At 57.1% G+C, this 14,933-nt stretch overlaps 1 protein-coding gene across 2 annotated transcripts in view; it reads right to left on the reverse strand.

Annotated features, from left to right (window-relative positions):
- Positions 1-5,091: 5,091 nt before the first annotated feature.
- The window catches only part of LOC127045801 (NAC-alpha domain-containing protein 1-like), a 48,367-nt gene continuing 38,525 nt past the window's right edge, over positions 5,092-14,933 (reverse strand). For both annotated transcript variants that reach the window (XM_050942389.1, XM_050942390.1), the window contains exons 4-9: positions 12,476-12,564; positions 10,475-10,558; positions 7,874-8,020; positions 6,975-7,106; positions 5,930-6,052; positions 5,092-5,456 (exon numbers count right to left, since the gene is read on the reverse strand). In XM_050942389.1, coding sequence (XP_050798346.1) covers positions 5,442-5,456; positions 5,930-6,052; positions 6,975-7,106; positions 7,874-8,020; positions 10,475-10,558; positions 12,476-12,564 — 590 coding nt within the window. In that variant the 3' untranslated portion in view covers positions 5,092-5,441. The remainder of the gene's footprint in view (positions 5,457-5,929; positions 6,053-6,974; positions 7,107-7,873; positions 8,021-10,474; positions 10,559-12,475; positions 12,565-14,933) is intronic.

Raw genomic sequence — 14,933 nt, forward strand, 5'->3', positions numbered from 1 at the left:
ACTTGCTGCTCATGTGGACTGGACTTGAGTTAGGACCCCTGAAAGAGGCCATGTCACTATGTAGCATCCAGCAACCACCCTCCTCACTCATCACCACTAGCAACTGTGGGATGCCCCAAGTTCCTCTCAGGCTGGTCACTGATCAGCTGCACAAGCCTGTTTTCCCAGCCTACAAAACTTCAAGCTTTGGAAACTTTCCCATCCCTAAGTGGGCAGAATCGCAAGTAACATTTTCATGAGCTGAAATCCAAAAACGTTAACACAGTGCTTTGATTTTAACCAGTTTCAGTGTAGCAGCCGTGTTAGTCTGTATCCACAAAAAGAACAGGAGTCCTTGTGGCACCTTAAGGACTAACACTGATTTGAACATAAGCTTTAACCATTACTTTAAAATAGGGGTGGGGGTGTACCATAATTAGCTTAAATTTTGAAGCAAAAAGTTGTCCCAAGTCAGGGAAAAATTCTATTTTGACAGTCAAAAATCCCTTTTCTTTTACAAGTTGAAAGCTTTGAATCAAGAAATTCTTCAGTCCCACCCTTTTTAGTTTCAACAGCTTCGACCTCTATTTTTGTTTTTAAATGCCCAACTCTGCCCTGCAGTGTGACGGAGAAGACAGCAGTGCAGAAGGGGTGTGGGAGTGGGAACTGAGAGCAGGCAGGTTCCCACTGCCCCTGTCCTGGCCTCTACTGGGAATGGCAGACTCAGCAGTTCTGGGGAGGGTGGAGTCAGCAACCACCCACCCCAAGCAGCCTTTCATCTCTCAGAGCTGCAGAAAAAGCTGTTTTTGCAACTAAACAAACTTTCAGGCCTTCAAAAAACACAGCCAGCCTGATGGGGCAGGGGCAGTGGGGTGAGGGCAGCCACAGCACCCTGGCTGAATGCAGCAGCCATCAAGCCAGGGGGGAGTAGGTTACCAGTTTACATACTGGGGACTCCAGCTGGGAACTGGCACATGAGGCAGTGTGGCCTGGTGGATAGAGCACTAGACCGGGACTCAGACCTGGGTTCTAGTCCTGGCTGTGCCATGGGCCTGGTGGGTAGCTTTGGATGAGTCACGCCGGGCCTCAGTTTTTCCACCTGTCACTGGGGCTAATGAGCCTGAGAGTGGAAAAGTGCTATGTCAGAGCTACTTATTATGGCACTTGAAGTACAGGCCCCCAGGGCCTGGTGAGGGAGGAGGGAAAGCAGTGCCCATACCAGGTGAAGGGTTCAGAGAACTCAGAGCTCCCTTGAGCAGTAATAAGAATGGGCATGAGGGGGATGAAATTAGAAACAAGCCTCAGCTGCAGGGGACACCCTTTATGCACCCCTGCAGCTGTGCTGGGCTCTTGGGCCAGCAAGGGAAGAGAGGGTGGGGTGGTGCCTGTCATGCCACACAGGGCCTCCCTCTCCCTAGTTGTTCCCTGAGGCAGGGGGGGAGCCTGCCAGCTCTCTTCTGGGGAAAGGGCCCTCCTTGTCCCTGCACCAGGGACAGGGAAGAATTCTGGGATCAGCTGCTAGGTTCCATGAGCCCCTGCTAGCAGGCAGTGGAGATGGAGCAGGCCCAGCTACACCCCCACCAGCCTGTGTAGTTCTCACTTGCACCCCCCTTCCCTGGAGGAAGATTTCCCCTAGAACTCTGGCCAGGGGTAGGGGGACCCCACCCCAGCTGGGAAGTTTTACCCTACTACAGCTCACTGCCCCGCCCCAGTCCAGCTGCTGCCTGCTGGCCCCTGCCCACTGCAGGGCCCATGGGGGAAGGGGGAAGTTCCTGTGACTATGGAAAGGGGAGCTGTCCTAGCCACTGTGGCCTTTAAACTGCATCCCATGCTGGCCAGGAGCCCTGTGCTCACACTTATCAGTGCCTAGGACTGGCTCCACCTTGCTACTGAGCTGTAGGGGTGCCAAGTGTCTAATCCCAAACACCCATACTCTGCCTCCAGCCCTTCTCCAAGGCCCTGCCCCACTCATGCTGTCCCTGCCCCCTCTGTTGCTTGCTTTCCCCTACCCTCAGTCACTTTCACTGGGCAGGGGGGTAAAGGAGGATGTGGGGTGCAAGTTCTGGGAGGGAGTTTAGGTGCAGGAAGGGGCTCAGGGCAGGGGGTTAGGATGCAGGAGGGGGTTTGGGGTGCTGGCTTCAGGAGGGGGCTCAGGGTGTAGGCTCTGGGAGGGGGTTTGGATGCAGGAGGGGATGAGGGGTGCAGGCTCTGGCCAGGTGGCACTTATCTTGGGTGGTTCCCTGTCTGCCCTCACCCTGCACTGCTTGCAGAAGCAGCCAGCACATCCCTGGCAGTTCCTGGCCAATGGGATGGTGGTGCTTGCAGGCGGGGGAACATATGGAGACCCCCAGGGGCATGCTGGCCACTTCCCAGCACAGGGTGAAGGCAGGCAGGGAGCCTGTCTTAGCCTCACCAGATTTTAAGTGCTTTAAATCACCCATCTTGGCTTCAGTAGCTCCCGGGAGATAGAGCCCAATTCCGGGAGACTCCTGCCAAAACCAGGAGGGATACAAACCACACTGAGCTTGGGAGGCAGGCCCAGCCCAGACCACTGTGGTGTCACAAAGAGATACCCCCCCCTTTGCTGTAGGGCAGTGAGATCCCTGGCTTAGCCCCCTGGAGTTAGGATATTGTGATTTCCCCACACTGCCCCTAGGTTCATCCCTCCCCCTCGTCTGCAGGCACTGCGTTGTCTGAAGCGCAGACCCCAGGTGCCTGCTGGTCCATGTCTGAAGCCCCACCACTCTAGGGTTACCAGGTGGCCGGTTTTCAACCGGAACGCCTGGTTGCAAAGGGCACCACTGACCAGGCTGTTAAAAGTGGGGGCCCAAGGTTAAGGCAGGCTCCCTGCAGCTCCTAAAAGCTGCCACCAGGTCCCTGTAGCCACTAGATGCATTGGCTCCCAGGGAGGCCCCATGCACTGGCCCAGCCCCAAGGACTGGCTCTGCAGCTCCCATTAGCCAAGAACTTAGAGCAATGGGAGCTGCAGGGGTGGCAGCTGGGGGGCAGCACACAGAGCCTCCCTGGCTACCCATGTACCTAGAGGCTGCAGGGACCTGGTGGCCACTTCCCAGGAGCTGGGGTAAGGGCCTCAGCAACCTTGCATCTGAACCCTCCTGCCCCAGCCTGGAGTCCCCTCCCACACAAACCCCACACCCCAACCCCCTGCACCCCACACCCTTCATACCTGGCCCCACCCCCTCACAGCCAGAGCCCATACCTGTCTTCCCACCAAGCCCAGGCCAGAGCTCTCTCCTGCACTTCAAACCCCTCATCCCTGGCCCCACAGCCTGCATTGCCAGCTGGAGACCTTGCACCCTAACCCTCTGCCTCAAAGCAAGTGAGGGCAGGGCCTTGGAGAAGGGGCAGAGCAGGGGCCTTTGGTTTTGTGTGATTAGAAAGTTGGTACCCCTCCCCCACTCATGGATGCTACCTGAGGCCCCTCCCTTACCTGGGAAGGGAAGGTGGCTGATGTGAATGCAAAGCCATTAGCCATTATCTTTGAAAGCTCATGGCAATCAGGGGAGGTCCTGGAGGATTGAAAAAAGGCTAATGTAGTGCCCATCTTTTAAAAAAAGGAAGGAGGAGACTCTGGGGATCTACAGACCCATCAGCCTCACCTCAGTCCCTGGAAAAGCCGTGGTGCAGGTCCTCGAGGAATCCATGTTGAAGCACTTTGAGAGGAAGGTGATCAGGAACAGTCAATAATCAATTCACCAAGGGCAAGTCATGCCTGACCAACTTGATTGCCTTCTACAAGGAGATAACTGGCTCTGTGGCTATTGGGAAAGCAGTGGACAGGATATATCTTGACTTCAGCAAGGCTTGAGATACATCTTCCACAGTATTCTTGCCAGCAAGTTAAAAATATAAATTGGATGAATGGACTTTAAGGTGGATAGAAAGCTGGCTAGGTCATTGGGCAGTGATCAATGGCTCAATGTCTAGTTGGCAGCTGCTATCAAGCAGAGTGCGCCAGGGGTCAGTCCTGGGACTAGTTTTGTTCAACATCTTCATTAATGATCTGGATGAGGGGAATGATCTCACCCTCAGCAAGTTCACAGATGACACTAATCTGGGTGGAGAGGTGGATACTCTGGACCCTATCTCTACTCTCCAGTATGACCTAGACAAATTGGGCCAAAAGAATCTGATGAGGTTCAGCAAGGCAAGTGCAGAGTCCTGCACTTAGGACAGAAGAATCCCATGCACTGCTACAGGGTGGGGACTGACTGGCTAAGCAGCAGTTCTGCAGAGAAGGACCTGGGGATTACAGTGGATGAGAGGCTGGATATGAGTCAGCAGTGTGCCTTGTTGCCAAGAAAGCTAACAGCATTTTGGGCTGCATTAGTAGGTACATTGCCAGCACGTCAAGGGATGTGATTATTCCCCTCTATTTGGGGCTGGTGAGGCCACAACTGGAGTACTGCATCTAGTTTTGGGGCCCCCACTACAGAAAGGATGTGCAGAAATTGGAGAATCCAGCCAAGGGCAATGAAAATTAGGGGACTGGAGCACATGACTTATGAGGAGAGGCTGAGGGAACTGGGATTGTTTAGTCTGCAGAAGAGAAGAATGAGGGGGGGATTTGATAGCAGCCTTCAACTACCTGAAGGGGGGTCCCAAAGGGGATAGAGCTTGGCTGTTCTTGTTCTGTCATCTGCCACCACTGAGGAGCAATGGTCTCAAGTTGCAGTGGGGGAGGTTTAGGTTGGATATTAGGAAACACAATTTCACTAGGAGGGTGGTGAAGCACTGGAATGGGTTACCTAGGGAGGTGGTGGAATCTCCTTCCTTAGAGGTTTTTAAGGCCCAGCTTGACAAAGCCCTGGCTGGGATGATTTAGTTGGGGTTGGTCCTGCTTTGAGCAGAGGGTTGGACTAGATGACGACCTGAGGTCCCTTTCAACCCTGATAGTCTGATGCACAAGCCCAGCCCAATTCTCAGCACTCAGCAGAATGAGTCTGGTATATCCACATTGCAGCCCAGGGAGAGACATGCTAGCGCCTCTCAAGCTAGCATGGACATGGCAAAAGGGGTGCATAGCCACTCAAATACAAGCCTGGCTGAGCTCCTGGATCTGAGCTCAGGTGGCTAGGCCTGGCCACAGCATCCACTCTGCTGTTCTAGCTTGAGCAGAACTAGCACCTGCCCCTCTTGCCAGATGGGAGGACTGGTCCCAGCTGCAGCATAGACAGGCCCTGCCCTCCATTCCAGCTCCCACCCTGCTGGAACCAGGAACTGCCTGTTCATGTGTGACCTAGATAGAGGGAGAAGAAAGGAGACCAAACCTGTGTGCATTTCAAGTGAATACATGGAGGCCGTTTTATTGAGCAGCATGAGAGATGCAGACTAGTAGGAATATTTGCAGTTCTAGAGTATTTAATACCAGCTGTACTGTATAGGAGTAACTGTGCATCTATACAGAGGGGGTGGGTCTGTTTGCACATCCGGGCCAGCAGCTACATGGTCAGCTCCTGCAGGAGAGAGCACAGGGTTAGACAGGGACCGCAGGGTCCAAGGAGGGGAGCACAAGGGGTTCTCTGGCATCTCTACGGGGGGGCCCTTGCTTAGTGCTTTAAGTCACCTGTTTTCAGCATCATTACACAGGACAAAGCCTGGGGGACACCTGGCTGGAAGGTGGAAGGGCCCCTATCCATCAGATCTTGGCAGTACCTCCCCCTACAAGCCTTCTGCTCATGAGCAGAGCTTCTCTAGGCAGGGGAGGTTTAGTAGCTCAAGCAGAGCACAGAGCCAGGAGGTCTCAAGTTCTAATCCTGCCTTGGCCAGCTACTGCCTTCTTGGGAGACTTGTGTCTCTGCCTCAGTTTACTCCCTCTGAAGTTGGGGCATTGCTTCCTCAGATGGAGATTAGTCTGTGACCACATCCCCATCAGCAGGGCAGGATCTTATGGCAGGCGGCCAGGCACAGCCTGGGCAGTGGCTCTTACCATGATGGCATTGACGATATCATTGTTGTTGTGTCTGAGTGCCCGCACAGCTTTGGGACGCGACACGTTGGCCTGGGCCATCACCAGCTCAATATCTCTCACCTCTAGTCCAGTCTCATCAACCTGGAGGGGAAGAGGAACTCATCATGCTCCAGACTGGGAGAGGGCACAGTGCCACCCCCAGACCCTGCTCACACCCCAAAACCAAATACATTTGGAAGGGGAGGGGAATTGGCTCCAAAGGCAGGAGTGTTCACTTCATCCTGTTGGTCACTTGGACAGATCTGCCCTGGACAAGGGACGGCCACTGCCCAGCTCTGTATCCTCAAGCCGAACCAAGCTAGCCGAGCCCACTCCTTGGGCACCTTTCTGCCTCCAGGCCTGTCCTTGGCACAGCTACACAGCCATGCTGGTTCTCAGTGGGAGAACCCTGGGGTGCACTATGGCACTCAATGCTGCTCTGGCATCCTGCCTTCTTCCCACTGATTCCTGACAATGTACTGGTCTGCCCTGACTAGTTAGGTCTGTCCCCCCCCCGGCAGAGACTAGACTGTTCTCCCCTCTGCTGCTCTAAAGCACAGGGAGGAAGCTGGCTATGTAGGAAGCTATCCCAGCACCCAGGCCAGACGCAGGCCAGACAGTAGCGTGCCAACAGCATCCGGCCATCGGAATGAGCCTCCAGTGGGTTACAACCAAGAGACAGACACAAGAGTTCTCTTCCTTGTGGCTGGTTCACATCTCCTCCTAACCTCAGCACCATGTAAGCTGGGCCCAGCAGCTCATTGCTGGCACTAGGGATGGGGCAGAGTCCAGGACCAGACATTGGACTGACAGCAAGTGGTGCTGCAGCAGTCACCTTCCCAAGGGAAGGCCCAGGAGCTCTGCTGTACTGGCTACACCCATGGACCTTGGAGAGGGATGAGGTGTCACCAGCTAAATCTCTTCTGCTTTTCACCCCCAACCTGACTCAGTGCTGAAGCTAGCGCCCAGGGAGTGTTGTGGAATCAGACTGCTACTGCCCCCAGCTTCCTTTCTCCAGCCTTACCTCCTCCTCTTCCTCGCTCTCCTCTTTGATTGTGAGTGCTGGGGCCGTTTCTGTGATCAAAGGCGAGTGCTCCATCGGCACCTTGAACTTCTCCGCTGCCGCCTTGTGCACCTGCTGTGACAGGTCTTCGATCTGCAGGGACAGACCCAGGTCAGGAGGGGAGTGGTTAGCACAAGAGGCTGATGGAGATGCTGCTCACTGGGGAGTCCCTGCAGTGACTCCAGGGAGCAGGCTAGCGATCTGCCAGCCGTATGAAGGGCTGGGTGGGGTGAGAGCAGGGAGAGCCTGTCTGAAGTAGAGGAGAGCTCTCGCCTGCCTCCAGCTCTGAGGACATGGAAGAAGGTAGGTCATGGGGAGCACCAGTGCCCTCAGGAGCAAGGTGCAGACCAGGCAAGGAGAGAAGAGTTGTTCAGGGGGAGGTGGTCGCAGCAGGAAGACTCCTGTGCCCAGACTTGTCTCCTAGAGGAGGGAGAGTCCCCACCCCATGGGGTGGGGTAAGCAATGCACTGTACTAGTGAGGACCCTGTCATGCAGGAGCTGACCCTTTTTTCCTCCTCTACAGGTCTGAGTTCAGCCCTGCCTCCTAAGAGAACGGCCCTATCAGGGCTGAAGCATGGGAGTGAGTGAGTGATGGCCAGGGTAGGGCCAAGCCCTGAGTGGCAGCCAGTCAGGGCTCCCATTTACACCAGGCACTAGCCTGGCCTGCAGGAGCCAGTCAGATTCCAGGCCTCCCAGCAGGACCTGAGCAGCAGCTCGGGGGAGTCCCTCAGCAGCTGGAATCCAGGCTGTGCCCGCCTGGGCCAGCGACTAGCTCTGTGCCATGGTGCAGTGGCACCTGCTGAGCACTGGAGCCCCAGGACACACACGGCAGAGGGGTCAGGCTGCCCCCAGAGCCTCACCTTGGCCTCTCCAAACACTATGTAGATGTCGGAAGCCGGGCTCTTGAACACGTCCGGCTTGGTTATCACAAACAGGATGTTCTTGGACTTCCGGATCGTGATCCTGGTGACGCCATGAATCTGACGCAGCCCCAGTTTGGACATGGCCTGCAAGGGAGACGGACTGACATGTTAGTGGCCTCAGGCAGCAGCAGGAGCCCCTGCAGCTGGAGCGATGGACCAGGGACCCCGGAACAAGCCTCAAGGACAGAGGGAGACCGCCTTCAGTCTGTGAAGTGACCTGTCTGAGGCCTTTGGCTGCCGCAATGGAAGTGCTGACACCAGGAGTTATCACGGCTGGCTGGCCATTGGTTTGCCTCCAGGGACGCTGGATGGCCTCCATCTCAAAGTGCGGGCTGTGTTGTCTGGGGCAGCACAGGCTGGGGGCATCCATGGGCAGCACCTGCTGGCCCATTCCTGGTTCTGCTCCTTGGAGATGCCAGACTCATCTTGCACAGAGCTATGCAGACCAGGAGAGGGGCTGTTGTGCTGGAACAGGCTGTTGATGGGTGCCAGGAGAGACACCCATGGCTAACTGTCACAGGGCCAGTGTCCCATCTCCCACGTGTGCTCTGCCCTGCCTGAGAACCCACCCTCTGACTTGCATTACACCTGGTGCCACTGTGATGGAGTAGGGGCTGTGTGTGGGGAATGGGAGAGCAGGGGAGGACTTTAGGGGATGGACAATACCAGAGCTTGTAACCTGAGCTAGGTAAGGGAGGGGAAAGGTCAACACCTTTGCCAGGGAAGGGGAACAAAGGAGGGGAGTGGCAGGAGGGAAGCAGTTTGAGTTTGGGCTTGGGGCTGTGTGGGTGGAATTCAGGGTATCCTAGCTAGGATCCAAGCACCCTGAAAGCCCAGAAGGACTCGATGGAGGGGTCCTGACTGTGCCTGCAAGCTCTGCTGTAACCTGTGTTCCTGTTGTCCAATAAACCTTCTGTTTTACTGGCTGGCTGAGAGTCACTGTGGGTCCCAGGAAGAGGGGTGCAGGGCTGGACTCTCCCACACTCCGTGACAACCACTTCCTAGCCCCCGCAGGGATTTTACATGCCAGTGTTTGGAAGCAGAGGCTGGAGAGAAGTAGGCATGTGACCCTGCCCTGCAGGGAGAGGGGCAGGCAGCCCAGTGAGCATTCCCCATCCCTAGTTGCTGTGACGTGGCATTGGGAAGCGCCCTGTACAGCAAGGCCACCCATCTAGACAGTCCAGAGCCCTTCTGCGCAAAGTGGTAGGTTAGCTCTGACTCCCGCCCAGCCCAGGGGAGTTTGGTGATAGCAGGACAGGGCTAGTTGGGCAGCTTCTCTGATGGGGCTGTGTGGACAGGACACACAAGTGGTTGTACAAGGTGTGTTAATGGATCCACCCCCAGGCACATGCTCCAGCCCCCAAGATCCTCCTTGGGATCAGCCCAGCAGGCTGACAGGAGAGCAGATGCTGCCAGAGGAGACCTGGGTTTGGGCTGTGCAGCTGCAGGAGGGCTGGGAGCCCAGCCTCTGCATGGAAAGGGGCAGGGGGCTGCAGGGATGACAGGCCTGGCCAGGCAGCACAAGCCAGAGCCCTGAGAGTTCACAGGCTCCTTGGGAGCCCAGCCCACCCCTCGCTGCTGCCACTCCAACCCCTGTGCTCTCTCCAGCAGCATCCTGAGCTGTCCTGTCCCTGGGGAACAGTGCCAGAGGCAACCCAGACAATCCCTGGGCAGACCTAGCAAAGCCAGTGCCACAGAGACCTTCTCCATGTCAGAGGTGCTTTAATCAGGGCTAATCGCCAGAGCCAGTGACGAACACGGACAGGCTTATCCAGCGCCTAATCCCCCCCTCAAACCTGTGGCTAGTCGGCCAGCCTGGGTCTCATCTCAGCCATGAGGCACTCCCTGTTTCTGCCTCCCATTCAGCTCGGCAGCCACTTGTGCCCTCACCCGGCAGAAGGGGTGGGACTGTGCTCCTGCTCCCCAGGAGGCCCTGGCTCTCCATCCAGCCCATGGCTCAGCCCTGTGTTTAAAGGCTCCCCACATGCTTGCTCCAGCCCAGCCCCAGCTGATGTCCCTGCTGAGCCCTCGTCCTCCAGCGTCACCCTGCAGATGGAGCGTGGGGGATTGGTGCGCCCAAGGGACTCTGGAGGAGGCGTGCTGGGCAGTTCAAGGTGCATCTCGAAGCCGGAGTCATTGTCTGTGTTTTGATCATTTGGCCAATTCAGCAGCCCCCTGCAGGAGCTGCTGCACCGGACGGGCTGCTCCAAGCCGAGTCATCGCCCAGGCAGATGGAAACAGGTGTTGGATGCAGCCCTGGCCTGGGTCAGAGCTTCCAGCCGCTCCTCCAGCCCCCAGCAGGGCCCTGCAGGCAGGACTGTAAAGCCACTGACTCCCAGCCCCTGCCCTGGCACAGAGCGAGTCCTGCCCAGAGACCTGACGTGGCTCAGGACAGGCATTGCCAGGAGCCTGCCATTGAGGCTTCCCTCCCCCACAGCAGGAGCTCACCCGGGCGGCCAGACCAGAGGGGCTCTCCCACCTGGCCCTTTCCCTTGAGCAAGGTGCGGCACCCTCACGTTCCCCTCACGCCACACTGACCTTTCTGGCTTTCTTCTCGCTCCGGCTCTGCTTGGCTTTGCTGATGGTTTCCTCCCCAGTGCTCAGCGAGTGCGTTAGCTGGGCCTGCAAGACAAGCGCCCTGTAACAGTGGCTCCCCCACGTCCTGGCGTCTAGAGGGAAGAATGGAGCCATGCGCAAGGGCCAGGACAGCCATGCCTCTGGCCGCAGCCAGACCAGAATGAGGAGGCTGGAGCAGTGCCAGATTCCAGCCCTGTCAGAGCGCCAGGCTCGTTCAGCCTGAACATTTTCCCCCTCCGGATGGCGTGTCCAGTGGGGGAAACAGGCACAAATTAAGTCATTTGCCCCAAAGCCAGAGAGTCTGGGCTAGACCCAGACTGGGTGTGGGTGTTGCAGTCCCCACAGGGGCGACCAGATGTCCTGATTTTATAGGAACAGGCCCAATTTTGGGGTTGGTCTTATATAGGCTCCTATTACCCCCCAATCCCTGTCCTGATTTCTCACATTTGCTGTCTGGTCACCCTAGATCCAAGTGCCACACAAGCATACCGACATCCCAAGTTCTCCCATCTCAGGGCGGGTAGGAACAGCCTCACGCCCCTCCCCAGAGACAGGCGCCGTAGCAGCCCCCCCGTTTGTCTTGTGCATTCTGGGAAGGCTCTGGTAGAGAGGTAGGTCTAAAGCCACCACCCTGCCTTGCCCTCATTGCTGTTAGCTGGGGAGAGGCATGAAGCATGTGCCCGGTGCCTCAGGCCAGTTGTGCGGCTGGTTCTCAGACCCACACTCCACCTAGGAATTGCACCAGAACTTTCCTCAGGCACTTTCCTCCTGGCAGCCAGCACTGCCCCCCAGCCTACTCTAGAGCCCCACCCTGAGGTGGAGGAGGAGGGGAGACCCCATTCGGCTACACCACACACAGAGGGGCACATGCTGCTCCCGCTGCAGAATGGCCGTTCGGGCTGCATGTCGTGCTGGGAGAGAAGCAGCAGCAGCCGCCCTGTTCTCTAGCTGAATCAGAGTGAACCTGTGTCTCCTTCATGCCACCACCACCGTGCCGGGCCCCAGCTGAGCCTGCCCCCACTTGCAGATACTGCCTCATGTCACTGTTTGCTGGCCCCACTCTATGGAGACAGGGCACAGCCTGGAGAGCAGGATCTCCCCAGCCCAGCTGATCCCCGCAGGCGGCTCAACCCTGAGCCAGGACCCCCGATTGACTCCCAAGGAAGGAAGCTGCCTGCTGGACGTACTCCTCTCCTGGAACAGGACAGCGTTGGAGGCAGACGGGAGGAAGCCAAATGCAGCTCATTCTCTCTGGCCTGAAAACCCTTTGGGGCAGGGGCTGCATCTGACAGTGCTCCAGTGCCCTTCAGCATTGCCATGAATGTGTGGGAGGGACACTGGAGCACTGACAGACAGCCCCTGCCCCAAAGGGTCTCCAGGCCAGAGAAAAGGATGGCCCTTGGAGATGGGTATCCTGCAGCCAGGTCACTACAGCAGGGATTGCAGGGCACAGCTCCCAGTCCAGGGACACCTGGTGACTTGGGGAGCTGTAGGAGGAGTTCCAGGGCTACAGAGGCCATCTTCCAAGGTCTCTTCACTCCAGAAGGGTGCTCAGATACCAATGGGTGTCTCCACCATCTATTGGTCTGCCCCCCCACCCCAGATTTATCTAGGCAGAGGGAGCAATAAGACATTCTCCCTCCCATCTAGGTACATAGCTGGGGTGGGCCTGATGTGGAGATCTGTTCACAACCCCTTGCCAGGGATGGGGGTGCTCTTTCTTGGATGCCATGTACGTGGCCTTCACAATCCCATCTCCCAGGGCCTGTTTTTTCCTCCCAGAGCTCAGCCTGTCTGCTGCTGAGTTAATGCTGTCCTGTACCACAGGCCTCCCCTTTCCCACCAGGGGGCTGGGAAGCAGAGGGCCACCCCCCCCAGGGAGCTGGTTATTCAGGCTAGTTCAGTCATTTACTGTGCCAGGACACTCAGGCCATGTGGGCCTCTCCCTGGGCAGCCCCGTACCTGAGTCTGCGCTGTCCGGGGTTCTGAGATGTCTGGCTCCTCCAGCTCTGGAATAGACTCATCATTGCTCTCCGAGTCGTTACAAGAGCCTGGAAGAGAGGAGGCCATCAGTGCCATGGCTGAAGCCCCTTAACCATCTAACCCCTCCTATTGACAGGGCTGAGGGCATTCAATCCCTTTCCGGCACCGAGTCACAGCCCTGATGGCTGCAGAAAAGGCCAGTTGCACATGCAAGTTTTCCCAGGTTGAGGCCACAGCACTGCTTCCCTTTCAACAGCAGTGCTGAAAACACCACTCAGCAGGAAGTGCAGGGGCATCCAAGGGGCAGGAATGCAGGACACAGTGGGTGGGATGCACCTGGCTCTGTTCCAGGAGGGACTTGTCCCTAGGTGCTGGACATATATAGCCCTGGAGCTTATGGTCAAGATGGACAAGTAGGAAGGGAAGGGACACACCCAAGGTCACCCAGTGGGTCAGTGGCAGAGCCAGGAGACCTGTGCTCTGTTCTTAAGAACCAGTCCCATGCCCTGTTCATGGGCTGTGCTGTCTTGCATTTACACAACCTTTTCCATCTCCAGTGGATCCTGCCTGTTTAGAAGTGAAGTGCTGCCACCTCTGGGGTGGAAGGGGCACCTATTTACCAGCAATGTTAGCTCATTGTCACCTGTCTCCAACAGACATTCCACATCCCTGAAGTCCTGCAACTCCTCAGATTGGAGTTTGCCCAAGACTACCAAGAGAGAACCCTGCTCCTGGGACCTTTGCCACCCAGAGTGCTTTGCACCTCAGTTGTAAAGCCTCACTGAGGGAGGCCATGTGACTTCAGATGGGCCCAGGCCACTGCCTTGACACTCGAGCGGTTTCCTGGCTCTGCCAGTGAGCTTGAGCTGCTCACTTCCTCTCCCATCCTGGGTCTTGTCTGTTTAGACCCAGTCCCTTGGGGCCAGGACTAAGGAAAGCTCTGGTGTGGACAATGCACTCCCCTGAGTGTCGTGCTGACCTAACCCCGGGTGTGGACCTGGGTAGGCAGGGGAGGGAATGTCCCCATTGACCCAGCTACCATTGCTTTGGGAAGAAGGGTTCTTAGCCCAACAACAAACCCTTCTGTCACAGTGGTCTGCATCTTCACTTTGGTACCTGTAGCTTAGGGGCCCTAGGCGCCAGGCGCTGTCGGGCCAGACATGCTATGGCAGCGTTGCTAAGCTGGGGCTCCAGCCAGCAGGATGGCACATCAAGGCCTTGGTTTACCGACCCAGAGGCTGGAGCACCCTGCCCCGGTGAGTCACTGACATGGGAGACGGACAGGTTCCTGGACATGCCCAGAGCAGCTCTCGGTGCTTTGGCAAAACCTAAGCCTAGGACCCGGGATGATTCTACAAGAGCTGTCCTGGCCAGGGAGGGCCCCAGGGTCTCCCTCCACACCCTGGCTCACCACATTAGATGCCCAATGCACCTCCTCAATTCTCACCCACCCCCAAGGGCTCATGCCCCAGCCTCCATCCTCTTCACAGAGGGGGGGGGGGACAGGGTGGGAGCTACTGCTCAGAGCTGCAGGGGTGTGAAACTCTGCAGCCTCCCACCCACACTGGGCCTCTGCCCCAGCTTTAGTTACTTACTGCACTGGTTGTGTTCATGGGGCTGGCAGGCCACCCTCTCCCCCCACCCCAGCACAGAGTGGGAGTGGGATGGGCAGCTGGGCATGTGCCCCATGCTAGGTAGGGACCCAGGCACAGCCCCATTCACTCTTGTTTGCTTTAATAATCGCACCATCCTGAATCGAGGCCTGGAACCCCACTCACCCCTCAGGTATTGAGTGGTTAACAGCACCCTGGTCTGAGCAGAGAGATCAACCCCTCAGCACAGGCACCAGGCCCAGCAAGCCCGTGGTTTGGGCCTGGGAAGGGCTAGCGATGCACAGCCCTAGGTTTTGTCTGGGCCTCTGCGGCAGTGCTGGGAATTGCATGGCAAGAAGCTCGGAATCCAGCAATGCTTCCTTCCCTCCTCCCACGTGTTTCAGTTCCTGCTGGACAAGGAACAGGCCTGTTTGCGTAAGAGGGGGGTCAGAAAGCTTTGAAAGCCCCACCGTGCAGCTGGTCCCTAGGGCAGCGCAGCCAGCCAAGCTGCTTCCCTTTGTTTGCTGCGCTCGAGAGGGTTTGCTTTGCGAGAGCTCCAGCTGGAGAACTCCTCCCCTGCCCCACGGCACACACTTAGCCGTACAAGGCAGGAGGCTGCGCCGGGCATGCAGACCCATTAGAGACCTGTCAGCTGCTATCCAGCAGCTATTACAGGAGCCCATTGCGGCTCTGCTGTTTGGCCAGGAGACGAGGATTATATCAGCCTCTAGCTTTGTGGGCATCCACAAGCGAGCGCCTAGGGCAAGTGCCATTCCTGGCAATAGTCCATTGCCCTGTCCTACCCTAGCCTGACCCCTGGGATGTAGCCTAGCACTGTTAGCCCT

This window comes from Gopherus flavomarginatus, chromosome 2, assembly GCF_025201925.1.
Source record: "Gopherus flavomarginatus isolate rGopFla2 chromosome 2, rGopFla2.mat.asm, whole genome shotgun sequence".
NCBI lineage: Eukaryota > Metazoa > Chordata > Testudines > Testudinidae > Gopherus > Gopherus flavomarginatus.